This window comes from Gobio gobio (assembly GCF_949357685.1).
Source record: "Gobio gobio genome assembly, chromosome: 11".
Lineage (NCBI taxonomy): Eukaryota > Metazoa > Chordata > Actinopteri > Cypriniformes > Gobionidae > Gobio > Gobio gobio.
The window spans coordinates 5,781,602-5,794,580 of record NC_137104.1 but is presented as its reverse complement, the minus strand read 5'-3'; the positions used below and the strand labels follow the sequence as shown (position 1 = coordinate 5,794,580).

At 37.6% G+C, this 12,979-nt stretch overlaps 1 protein-coding gene across 1 annotated transcript in view; it reads right to left on the bottom strand.

Annotated features, from left to right (window-relative positions):
• csmd3b (CUB and Sushi multiple domains 3b) overlaps positions 1-12,979 on the bottom strand; it is a gene marked incomplete at its 5' end in the record, with an annotated part of 796,761 nt that overhangs the window by 354,146 nt on the left and 429,636 nt on the right. The window contains 6 exons of the mRNA XM_079829185.1: positions 471-686; positions 1,244-1,360; positions 6,321-6,509; positions 8,106-8,293; positions 8,745-8,883; positions 11,381-11,575. Of these exons, the coding sequence (XP_079685311.1) occupies positions 471-686; positions 1,244-1,360; positions 6,321-6,509; positions 8,106-8,293; positions 8,745-8,883; positions 11,381-11,575 (1,044 nt within the window). The remainder of the gene's footprint in view (positions 1-470; positions 687-1,243; positions 1,361-6,320; positions 6,510-8,105; positions 8,294-8,744; positions 8,884-11,380; positions 11,576-12,979) is intronic.

Below are 12,979 nucleotides of genomic sequence, written 5' to 3'. Positions count from 1 at the left end.
TAAAAAATAATAAAATAAAAAATAATAAAAATAAAATAAGATAAAATAATAAAATAAAATAAAATATTTAGTTTTTCAAAATAACAAAATATAAGAAGATAGCTATTAAAAACATTCCTGTTCATTGAAATAAAGCTAAAATAAAATATAAATATTAGTTGGAAAAACTAAAACTAAACAGAAATAAGAAATGCTGCATTGGCAATAAACCGAAATCATTTTAAGTTAAATCAATAAAATTATTAACTAGAAATAAAAACTAAATAAATTAAACCTAAATAGCAAAATAAAAAAGCACATAACAGTAATATACATTTAACTAAAATGAACATGAAATAATAATATATAATAAAATAATAATAAAATACTAAAATAATAATAAAACTGCTTGACGCAGAATCCCAATAACTCTATACTGTAATAGGGCTCAATACTGTCCCTGCGTCCCAGTTCTCCAGGACGCTCCTCACCTGAAAATGTGATGTTGAAACCTTCGTAGGAGATGGAGAAGTCCGATATGAAGCGGAGCTGGGCCTTGAAGTTTCCATAGAGACCTGCATTGATGGGCAAGGGCAGTTCTGCGCCCGTGAGGCGGGCGAGCGGCTGAACAAAACTCCCGTTCTCAGTGATGAGCAGATAGTCATGGTGATCCTCCAGGTGGAAGGTGTTAAAGGTGAACTGAACGCCTGTTGGGGAAACAAAACCAAGTTTCTGGTCAACTTCTGACTGTCCGATGGAGCCCTCATCAACCTCATTATAAAAGGCAAGAGCATCCCATTAAGGGGATAGCCTACTCATGAGAAGGGAACATTTTTCTCAGGCCCTGTGAATTTAAGGGCAACACCCCTTGACTGAGGTCACGTACTGCAGAACAAAGACAATTTTGATACTGACCCTTTTTTTGCCTTTGTGTCAGAAAGAGAAAAGTGTATTTTTAGTTCCAACTGATCTGTCCACTAAACATAATGGCCTTCAGAATTTATATGCATTAGCAGCCATGGGAAATTAAAATTCAGAGGAACTTTCATTATTCTGAACTCAAAGGTTGGATAATGATATTTGAGAGTAGGGCATGGACAAGTACAAGTACCTAACTCTGTATTCATGACGGTTCGCACCTACTTCAGCTGGACTATGTGATGGACTGCATATTAGTACTGCATATTAGTCTGCTGTATCTGGCATGTCAAAATATATGACGGTGACAAATTGCATAGGTAAGATATATCAATTGTTGTTTTACCTTTGCCATGGCTGACCTCCACAGTCCAGGTGCAGTTCAGGGAGCTGGGATAGACCTCCGGGTATCCAGGGGAAAGGATGGTGCCTCCCGGCCCGCGGACATCCCCCCCACAGAGTGCTATAGGACAGAGGGAGAAAAGTACTTTCACTTAAACTCAACAGATGCAACTACACCACCATAAAGGATTTCACTCTTCTATCAGCTGACATGTCAAAGATTAATTGACTTCTGTATTTTGGTTCCTAGTGACTGAAACGCCTGAAAAGCACTTGCACATACTGAGAGTTTGGGGTCAATACGAAAGACATTAATACTTTTATTTAAATTGATCATTTAAATTATGCTGTCACGGCATAAAAAAGAAAAAAGATAATTGCAACTTTTTATCTTGCAATTCTGACTTTTTTATCCTTGCAAATGCAGGTTTACATCTATAAACTTATGTATAAACTTTATATCTTTATAGTTTATGTCTCACAATTCTGACTTTATATCTCACAATCCTGACTTTATATCTCACAATTCTGACTTTATATCTCACAATCCTGACTTTATATCTCACAATCCTGACTTTATATCTCACAATCCTGACTTTATATCTCACAATCCTGACTTTATATCTCACAATCCTGACTTTATATCTCACAATTCTGACTTTATATCACACAATTCTGACTTTATATCACACAATCCTGACTTTATATCTCACAATCCTGACTTTATACCTCACAATCCTGACTTTATATCTCACAATTCTGACTTTAAATCTCACAATCCTGACTTTATATCTCACAATCCTGACTTTATATCTCACAATCCTGACTTTATATCACACAATTCTGACTTTATATCTCACAATCCTGACTTTATATCTCACAATTCTGACTTTATATCTCACAATTCTGACTTTATATCTCACAATCCTGACTTTATTTCTCACAATCCTGACTTTATATCTCACAATCTTGACTTTATATCTCACAATCCTGACTTTATATTGACTTTATATCTCACAATCTTGACTTTATATCTCACAATTCTGACTTTATATCTCACAATTCTGACTTTATATCTCACAATTCTGACTTTATATCTCACAATTCTGACTTTATATCTCACAATTCTGACTTTATATCTCACAATTCTGACTTTATATCTCACAATTCTGACTTTATATCTCACAATCCTGACTTTATATCTCACAATTCTGACTTTATATCTCACAATTCTGACTTTATATCTCACAATCCTGACTTTATATCTCACAATTCTGACTTTATATCTCACAATCTTGACTTTATATCTCACAATCCTGACTTTATATTGACTTTATATCTCACAATCTTGACTTTATATCTCACAATTCTGACTTTATATCTCACAATTCTGACTTTATATCTCACAATTCTGACTTTATATCTCACAATTCTGACTTTATATCTCACAATTCTGACTTTATATCTCACAATTCTGACTTTATATCTCACAATTCTGACTTTATATCTCACAATCCTGACTTTATATCTCACAATTCTGACTTTATATCTCACAATTCTGACTTTATATCTCACAATCCTGACTTTATATCTCACAATTCTGACTTTATATCTCACAATCTTGACTTTATATCTCACAATTCTGACTTTATATCACACAATCCTGACTTTATATCACACAATTCTGACTTTATATCTCACAATCTTGACTTTATATCTCACAATTCTGACTTTATATCTCACAATCCTGACTTTATATCACACAATTCTGACTTTATATCTCACAATCCTGACTTTATATCTCACAATTCTGACTTTATATCTCACAATTCTGACTTTATATCTCACAATCCTGACTTTATTTCTCACAATCCTGACTTTATATCTCACAATCTTGACTTTATATCTCACAATCCTGACTTTATATTGACTTTATATCTCACAATCTTGTCTTTATATCTCACAATTCTGACTTTATATCTCACAATTCTGACTTTATATCTCACAATTCTGACTTTATATCTCACAATTCTGACTTTATATCTCACAATTCTGACTTTATATCTCACAATTCTGACTTTATATCTCACAATCCTGACTTTATATCTCACAATTCTGACTTTATATCTCACAATTCTGACTTTATATCTCACAATCCTGACTTTATATCTCACAATTCTGACTTTATATCTCACAATCTTGACTTTATATCTCACAATCCTGACTTTATATTGACTTTATATCTCACAATCTTGACTTTATATCTCACAATTCTGACTTTATATCTCACAATTCTGACTTTATATCTCACAATTCTGACTTTATATCTCACAATTCTGACTTTATATCTCACAATTCTGACTTTATATCTCACAATTCTGACTTTATATCTCACAATTCTGACTTTATATCTCACAATCCTGACTTTATATCTCACAATTCTGACTTTATATCTCACAATTCTGACTTTATATCTCACAATCCTGACTTTATATCTCACAATTCTGACTTTATATCTCACAATCTTGACTTTATATCTCACAATTCTGACTTTATATCACACAATCCTGACTTTATATCACACAATTCTGACTTTATATCTCACAATCTTGACTTTATATCTCACAATTCTGACTTTATATCTCACAATCCTGACTTTATATCTCACAATCCTGACTTTATATCTCACAATTCTGACTTTATATCACACAATCCTGACTTTATATCACACAATTCTGACTTTATATCTCACAATCCTGACTTTATATCTCACAATCCTGAATTTATATCACACAATCCTGACTTTATATCTCACAATCCTGACTTCTGAGTCAGAATTGCGAGATAAAAAGTCACAATAACCTTTTTATTTTATTTTATTCAGTGGCAGAAAGACAGTGATGACATTTATAAGGTTACAAAATATTTATATTCCAAATTAATGCTGTTCTTTTGATTGTGCTCATTAAATAACCCCCCCACAAAATGGTTTCCACAAAAGCAGCCGTCCAATATTTATAATAAGAAATGTTTCTTGAGCAGCAAAATGTCAGGGTCAGAGTTTCTCTTTGGCTCTGGTCTGTTAGTTGTCACATGTTCTTTTCAGTTCCCAGTGTTCATAGGTGCGTCTTCACACCATGTCCTAATTACTGTAATTATGAGATTCCAACTTGTAAAAAGCGTTCGCATCCGTAGTAGAACTCATAATTACAGTAATTGTGAATTTTCTAAGAGCTCATACATGTACTGCTGGAGATTCAATTAGGCATTGGCAATGTTGCAATAGAAGCACATAATTCTACAGCTTCAAGAAGGACGTCACGTGTTGTCATTACGACATGGTGTGAACACAGATCATTTCCTCATTTGTTGTCATGCTAAATGATTTGTGCACCTGTTTCTTGTTCAGTTCATTTCCTCCTGTGTATTTAAGCCATTTAATTCTACTCCCTGTCCATTATTGTCTTTGTGTAAATGCCAAAGCTGTTATGGTCTGTGTACTCCTGCTTTGGCTTATAAATAAAGTTATCCACCTCTCTGTCTCCTCTTCCTTTGCCTGACCAGACGTTACACAAATCCTCACATTAGAATGATTTCTGAAGGATCATGTGACACTAAAGACTGGAGTAATGATGCTGAAAATTCAGCTTGATTTCACAGAAATAAATTACATTTGAAAATATATGAATCTAGAAAACAGTCATTTTAAATAGTAATATTTAATATTTTTTTTTTTTACTGTATTTTTGATCAAATAAATGCAGCCTTGATGAGCATATGACTCTTTAACACATTAAAAAACGGACCCAAATGTTTAAACGGTAGTTTATGTGTGAGTGGGGTCCAAAAATCTGACACCAAAGTTTTCTACTGTAGTACCAATTCAGTTCTTTCCATTATAAATGAGATAATTAGGTTTTGAGTTGTAAATTCATAAAAAAAATTAGGGCTGTCAAAAGATTAATCGCACCCAAAATAAAAGTTTGTGTTTACATAATATATGTGTGTGTACTCTGTTAATTATTATTTATATATAAATACACACACACATTCATGTATATATTTTAGAATTTTTTGCATGTATATACATTTATATAATCTATAATATATATAAATATAAATGTTTTATATATAAAAATAATATTTTTTTCTTAAATATATACATGCTTGTGTGTGTATTTATATATAAATAATAATTAACAGAGTACACACACATATATTATGTAAACACAAACTTTTATTTTGGATGCGATTAATCGCGATTAATCTTTTGACAGCCCTAAAAAAAATGTAATTCAGACTTGGACGAAAGGGACTCAAAACACACTTTTTTTTTTAGATCTAACTCTATTCAATGTACTGTATAGTTTTCATAAAGCAAATATGCCCCTTGCATAGCTCCATCCATCCATCCATCCTAAAAATGCACTGGTCAGAAACTTCCCCCCTCCCTCACCTCACACTCTATTTGGATCCGTGTCCATACACGTCTTTCTTAAACCCTGCACTGAGTGGAGGAAGCATCTACAGTATCTCCAGACCCTGTTTACCTCCGCCAGCAGTGCGGGCAGGTGCATGCCTGTAATGTATGCTGCATTTAGAGCCCATGGAAGTGAGATGACTGCGCAGTAAAAAGTGCCCCTGGATGTCTAATCTGGTGAGCGCATCAGTTCCTATCAGCTAAAGCAGCCTTCACAGCAAATTGCCTCTCAGAGTCCTCCTCAGCGACGGGCTAATGGCCTTGCATTGAATCACATTGTTTCAGTTTAGCTGCCTTAGAGAAGGGAAAGCGAAAGAATGTAATCAAATAGCCGAAGGACAGGCGGCCTAAGAAGCTCTGACAGGGCAAGACATAGGTAACGTCTTTCATGCAGCGTTCAGTGGTTGGTTTCATTTCCAGCACAAGCCTGCTGTTTAGCACTGTCCTGCTTTGGTAATACGGTCTATTAAGCCTTCTTTGTCACTGACTCTGAAGCGCTTTCATTCGAGATGTAAATTGACACTTCACCTTTTTCCTTTACGAACAGTTTCATTGATCAGCAAGATTTTTTTTTTTACTACAAATGTCTCAGGAGACCAACCGTCACAGGTGGGTAGTGGGTGGCTCCACCAGTGGTTCTTTTCACAAACCAATGGCTCTTCGTGGCTGAGGCGATAGCCTGAGTCGCAGCCGAAAGACACGGTGGAGCCGATGGAGAAGTCCTGACCGTAACGAAGACCGTTGACTGGAATCCCTGGATCCAGGCAGGAGTAGGCATCCACTGTTACGCCTAGGAAGAGTCAGGCATATGAAGATTACAAAACAGCATATTTTAAGAGCATTTTAATTAACTTTCGGCCCTATAATGGTGCTCTATAATAACAGGGTGTTAAAGGTATATAAGATTTTTTATGTTAAAATACATTCTCTTAACCCAGTTTACCGTTCACTGACTACTATTAGTATGCCATTCATGGGTTTATCTCCCTCAAAAGTGTAAGCATTGAGCCCCCCAGACACCATCAAAACATTGAGAGTGGTTCACTCACATTCGTCAATCTCTTTCCAGCTCAACCAATAGCGTGAGTTCTGTAGCAGCCAGAGAGTTTGGGGCGTGGCTACTGTAGCAGACAGAGAGTTTGGGGCGTGGCTACTGTAGCAGACAGAGAGTTTGGGGCGTGGATACTGTAGCAGACAGAGAGTTTGGGGTGTGGCTGCTGTAGCAGATGGAGAGTTTGGGGCGTGGCTACTGTAGCAGATGGAGAGTTTGGGGCGTGGCTACTGTAGCAGACAGAGAGTTTGGGGCGTGGCTGCTGTAGCAGATGGAGAGTTTGGGGCGTGGCTACTGTAGCAGATGGAGAGTTTGGGGCGTGGCTACTGTAGCAGACAGAGAGTTTGGGGCGTGGCTACTGTAGCAGACAGAGAGTTTGGGGCGTGGCTGCTGTAGCAGACAGAGAGTTTGGGGCGTGGCTGCTTTAGCAGACAGAGAGTTTGGGGCGTGGCTACTGTAGCAGATGGAGAGTTCGGGGCGTGGCTACTGTAGCAGATAGAGAGTTTGGGGCGTGGCTGCTTTAGCAGACAGAGAGTTTGGGGCGTGGCTACTGTAGCAGATAGAGAGTTTGGGGCGTGGCTGCTTTAGCAGACAGAGAGTTTGGGGCGTGGCTACTGTAGCAGATGGAGAGTTTGGGGCGTGGCTACTGTAGCAGATATATAGTTTGGGGCGTGGCTACTGTAGCATACAAAGAGTTCGGGGTGTGGCTACTGTAGCAGAGGGAGATTTGGGGTGGGGCTACTGTAACAGAGGGAGAGTTTGGGGCGTGGCTACTGTAGCAGACGGAGAGTTTGGGGCGTGGCTACTGTAGCAGATGGAGAGTTTGGGGCGTGGCTATTGTAGCAGACAGAGAGTTCGGGGCGTGGCTACTGTAGCAGATAGAGAGTTTGGGGCGTGGCTGCTTTAGCAGACAGAGAGTTTGGGGCGTGGCTACTGTAGCAGATGGAGAGTTTGGGGCGTGGCTGCTTTAGCAGACAGAGTTTGGGGCGTGGCTACTGTAGCAGATGGAGAGTTTGGGGCGTGGCTACTGTAGCAGATATATAGTTTGGGGCGTGGCTACTGTAGCAGACAAAGAGTTCGGGGTGGGGCTACTGTAACAGAGGGAGAGTTTGGGGCGTGGCTACTGTAGCAGATATATAGTTTGGGGCGTGGCTACTGTAGCAGACAAAGAGTTCGGGGTGGGGCTACTGTAACAGAGGGAGAGTTTGGGGCGTGGCTACTGTAGCAGATGGAGAGTTTGGGGCGTGGCTACTGTAGCAGATGGAGAGTTTGGGGCGTGGCTATTGTAGCAGACAGAGAGTTTGGGGCGTGGCTATCGTAGCACTATACACTTACTTTCATATAGGATCTTGAAGCCACTGTTTGAGCGGCTGTTGTCAGTGGTGAAAAGCATATACAGGTGGTTGGCGCTGCTGAATAGGAACTGAGGCACCTGGGTGCCGTTGAACGAGCCAATCAGAGGAGAGAGAAGATTGGGTCCATCATGAAGCTCCAGCAAATCGCAATTCAACTCTGTCTGAAATCTGTATGGAGAAATAGAGAATAATGATTTGCCTTTGCAGACAATGATATAACTGTACATGTTTGTACACTATTGTTCAAAAGTTTGTAAGATTTATTAAATGTTTTTGAAAGAAGTCTCATCTGCTCACCAAGGCTGATCAAAAATACAGTAAAAAAGTGACATTGTAAAACATTATTATAATTTTAAAAAACTGTTTTCTATTTTGATATATTTTAAAATGTAATATATCAATTACTTCAATCTTCAGTGATCTTTTTTACATATTTTTTTCAGGGTTCTTTGATGAATAGAGAGTTCTAAAGAACAGAATATATTTGAAATAGAAGTCTTTACTGTCACTTTTGATCAATTGAGTGCATCCTTTCTGAATAAAAGAGTTACTTTTCCTCCGAATTTCAATCAAATACAAGTACAAAAGCAACAATATCTATTCAAATTAAAAAGCATACTTCTCAAATGTGATTTTGATGGAGCGTCCCGGTTCAGCCTCTATGACCCACTCACAGTTGAGTGAGTCTTTGTAGTAACCGGGCCACCCAGGAGATAAAATAACTCCACTAGGAGCTGAGAAGTGTCCTCCACAGGGAGCTGTAGAAAGAACAGAGATGCATTTCACTCACATAAAGACACTTTGTCTAATACAACCTCACTGTTTTTTAGATATACAACCTCACCATAACATTTTAGATATATGTTGCAATAACTTACGCACAGAACAGGGAGGCTTTATTTGAATCGTTGAACTAAATTTCCAAAAGTAAATACATTTACAGTCAGTAATAAAATCAGAACAAATAAGCACATTGAATAAATATAATACAATAGAATAAACAGACAAATGAAATAAACATGGCTTTGCGTTTTTCAGGCGAGTTTAACAGTAGCCTATGCAGGAAGAAATACTACAGAAATTAATCAAATGTAAAATAACACTGGATAATCTTTATTGTAAAAAATTATTGTTCTTTGATTAACATGACAGACATCAGCAGGAATATTAGGCTGCTGTCTCTTTAAGAGCGTATGCACGGATCCAACTGTATTTGACTGTATTTATCTGAATACTCGCCAAGACTGGCATTTTGACATCATTTGTATGTATTTGACAGTTTAAGTGCAATAAGCCACAAAAAAGAAGGTCATTTGGTACTCGTGAGCTGTTTGAGAGGCAGCTTTATGTGCGTGCAGTGTGCCATACAAGCACTATTCAGGGACAGCAGATGTAAATTAGCTGTTTGCTAACTCTGGTGCAATTACTATTAATTGTGCATTGTCCCTGAAAAAATAAACAATAAAGTAAAGTAAAGTAAACGGAGCGAATGAGACGAGTGAGTGAGAGGAAGCAGGTGTGGTTCAATTCGCCGTCGGAGAGAAAAGAGAGAGAACGTGCAGCTGGTATCAGTAAATCAATACTGCAGAAAAAGGAGTATTGGAACCATTTTGATACATTTAAAAATATTGATATTTTTGACAACACTAACCTGTAATAAAGACAGAAGAACTGATCAATAATAAAGACCAGCTGGCTGTACAATATACCCAACTTTGCATATTTCAGGGCTCCAGACTAACTTTTGAGAGCAGTGGCAACAGCAGAGGAAAATTTACCGTAAGTTGATTTAATCATTACTATTGTTTTGTTAATACGTGCAGTTACTAATAATATTACGTGTATGTTTATTGGAAATTTAACAGTGAAGCACTGAGCTTGAATTGATATGTAGATACAATTCACATTAATATGTAAAAGCTTGATTTTTATAGGGAAAATTTGAATATTCTACTCTTATTAACTGTATCATTGTTCTTCTATAGACTCACACTGAACTGGCCGACAGCTTCAGTGATTATATACGGAGCACTCTACTATTTTCTGTGTAATTCAGTCACAATTTGAAAAGTTTATGTTTTTCATGAGACTTTTTTCCCATATATTAGGAAAGGGGAGTGGAAATGGCTAATAAGTCAAATAAGTGCTCCTCTGCCGCCAACTACTGGTTATAGTGGCTAATTTCATGAAAGTGCTTGTTTGCCACAAAGTGTTAGTTTTCCAACACCTTTAAACCTTAAGTTTTTACAAATCATCCCATTCAAATGAAATAACATTAAAATTGGTTAATATTTAGAGCCTTGAAGTGCTGGAAAAAGTGTGAAGCCCTTGAAAGCCCTCGAAAAGTGCTTGAATTTCACTCTCAAAAGGTTGTACGAACCCTGAGTAAAAAATAATTTCTGCTACAATACCATGTGGTGTTACTACATTAAATCCATGGTGAGTGATGGGGATTTGTGACTGAAACCCCTGACCTTCGTTCAAGGCTCAATGTTTCTCCTGGTTTCCACGTCAGCTCTGTTTGCTCTGATATCTGTGGTTTATAACAGAGAATCCTGCACTGAACGCTTCCCACTAGATCTAGCAGTATCGATGTTATTAATGCTGTGGTGAATTCAAACTCTTTCTCACTGGATCTCTCAGCACTGTGTCTGTCGCGTGATCGAAATCGGCCCGTGTATGAGCTCGCGCTGCGCTGTCTATTATTGCTCCGAGCTGATAAACGGTCCGCCCAGCTCAAACGAGTAGCGTGGTTCCGTTCCGCTTGCCATTTGATGTTTCTCGTATGTAACAGAAATGGCAGCTCTTATCAGTTGGGCACTGTGGTGGTCAGACCAGTGCGACCTCTTCCAAAATGTAGTCGCACCAGCAGGAAAAAAGGTCACAAAATGCCACCATTTGGTCGCAGTCTGGAGCCCTGTATTTACAATCCCCCAAAACCTACAGCAAGGTGATACAATGGCCAGTGGGTGACACCGTTAGTCTGTCACTCCATTCCTCTGACCATATGAATAGTGTTACAGCGTAATTAGAAACATGCTGAGCGAAATACGAGGGATTGACAAGGATTTTAATGACAGATGACGGGCTGCTCACCACCACATGCCCTCCGGTTTACATGCCCTATTAACCCTCGTCTCTGCGACCCACAGGTGACTGTCTATTCCATTTAGAGTCACATAGAAAACTAGGCACAACTGTGCACTTATTCAAGGCTCCAGTCCAGTTCTGGTGGCAACTGGGACTAATAAATACCTTCACACTTTGGGATGGGGCCGCTCCACATCACCTTGCCACCGTTCAGCTCACAAGTGATGGTTTCTGCACCCTGGGTCTTAATGAAGCCATCCTCGCAGATGATCGAGATGGAGCTGCCCAGCTGGAAACTGTCACCGAAACGTCTGGCGTTCAGGGGGACTCCTGGATCCGGACACTCATTATGGCCAAATGCTGTAGGATTGAATGACATTAGATAGTGATCTGGAATTTGGAACAGGCTTTCGCCACAGTTTGTATTTATGACACCTCAATGCCACTAACAAAAAAAAAAAAAAGGTGTCACTTTAACAACTGGAAGTTTAAAACGATGTTCGTAGGAAGTGGAGAAGTTTGAAAGACGCTCCATCTCAAGTGGTGCTCTTCATGTAGCCTCCACTCGAAAGAAAGAGGATTTGTGGCACTTTGTAGGACAGGTTTCCACTCAAGGCTCTGTTTATCAGTTTTAGTGTTATTGACCTTCCAGCTGTTTTTATCATAACTCCATGAAGCATATATGGAGGCCCAAGGCGATTGGCCAAGAAAGCGGCTGTCCCCAGTGTCTGATGGATGTCTAGTGACAGGGACGGCCTACAAGAAGGACATGACGTTTGTCAGAATGAATACAGATTTAACGGTGCTCCATCACGGCCCTGACAGCTCTCCTAACAGACAACAGTTAGGTGTCAGTCTGCTAAAGATCTCGATATTAACGTTCAGCATCAACGACTACTGTAGCGCAGCTAATATGCATGCAAACTGATGTCCACTCTGAGGACTTTGATGGATTATCGTGACATTTTACTTCTCCTTTAAGAAAGACCATCAAGAAGTCATTGTGTAAATTAAAGTCATGTATGTGCTAATGAGGGGCGGAAGGGAGATTTGACAGAAAGATGAAGAAATGTATTTGCATTTGACACGCCAGGAAGTCGCTGTAAACAGACACACTTTAGTTTTCCGTTTCCATCCCAAATGCAATACATTTATATTTTACAGAACATTAAATCTTGCTCTTTTTTTAAATGATTATTTTATCAATAATAATGAAATATTAATATGTATTAATACACACACACACACGGTTAATTCGTTAATTTAATAGTTAATTTAGTGTTATATTTATGTATTTAATATTATATTTAGAAGGACATGACGTAAAGATTATATATATATATATATATATATATATATATATATATATATATGTATATATATGTATATTAGGGCCGTCAAAAGATTAATCGCGATTAATCGCATCCAAAATAAAAGTTTGTGTTTACATAATATATGTGTGTGTACTCTGTTAATTATTATTTATATATAAATACACACACATTCATGTATATATTTAAGAAATATTTGCTTGTATATACTGTATATACATTTATATAATCTATAATATATATAAATATAAATGTTTTATATATAAAAATAATATTTTTTTCTTAAATATATACATGCTTGTGTGTATTTATATATAAATAATAATTAACAGAGTACACACACATATATTATGTTTACTTGCAGAAATTACGATTAATCTTTTGACAGCCCTAATATATAATATATCACATATTATATAGAATATGTATACAT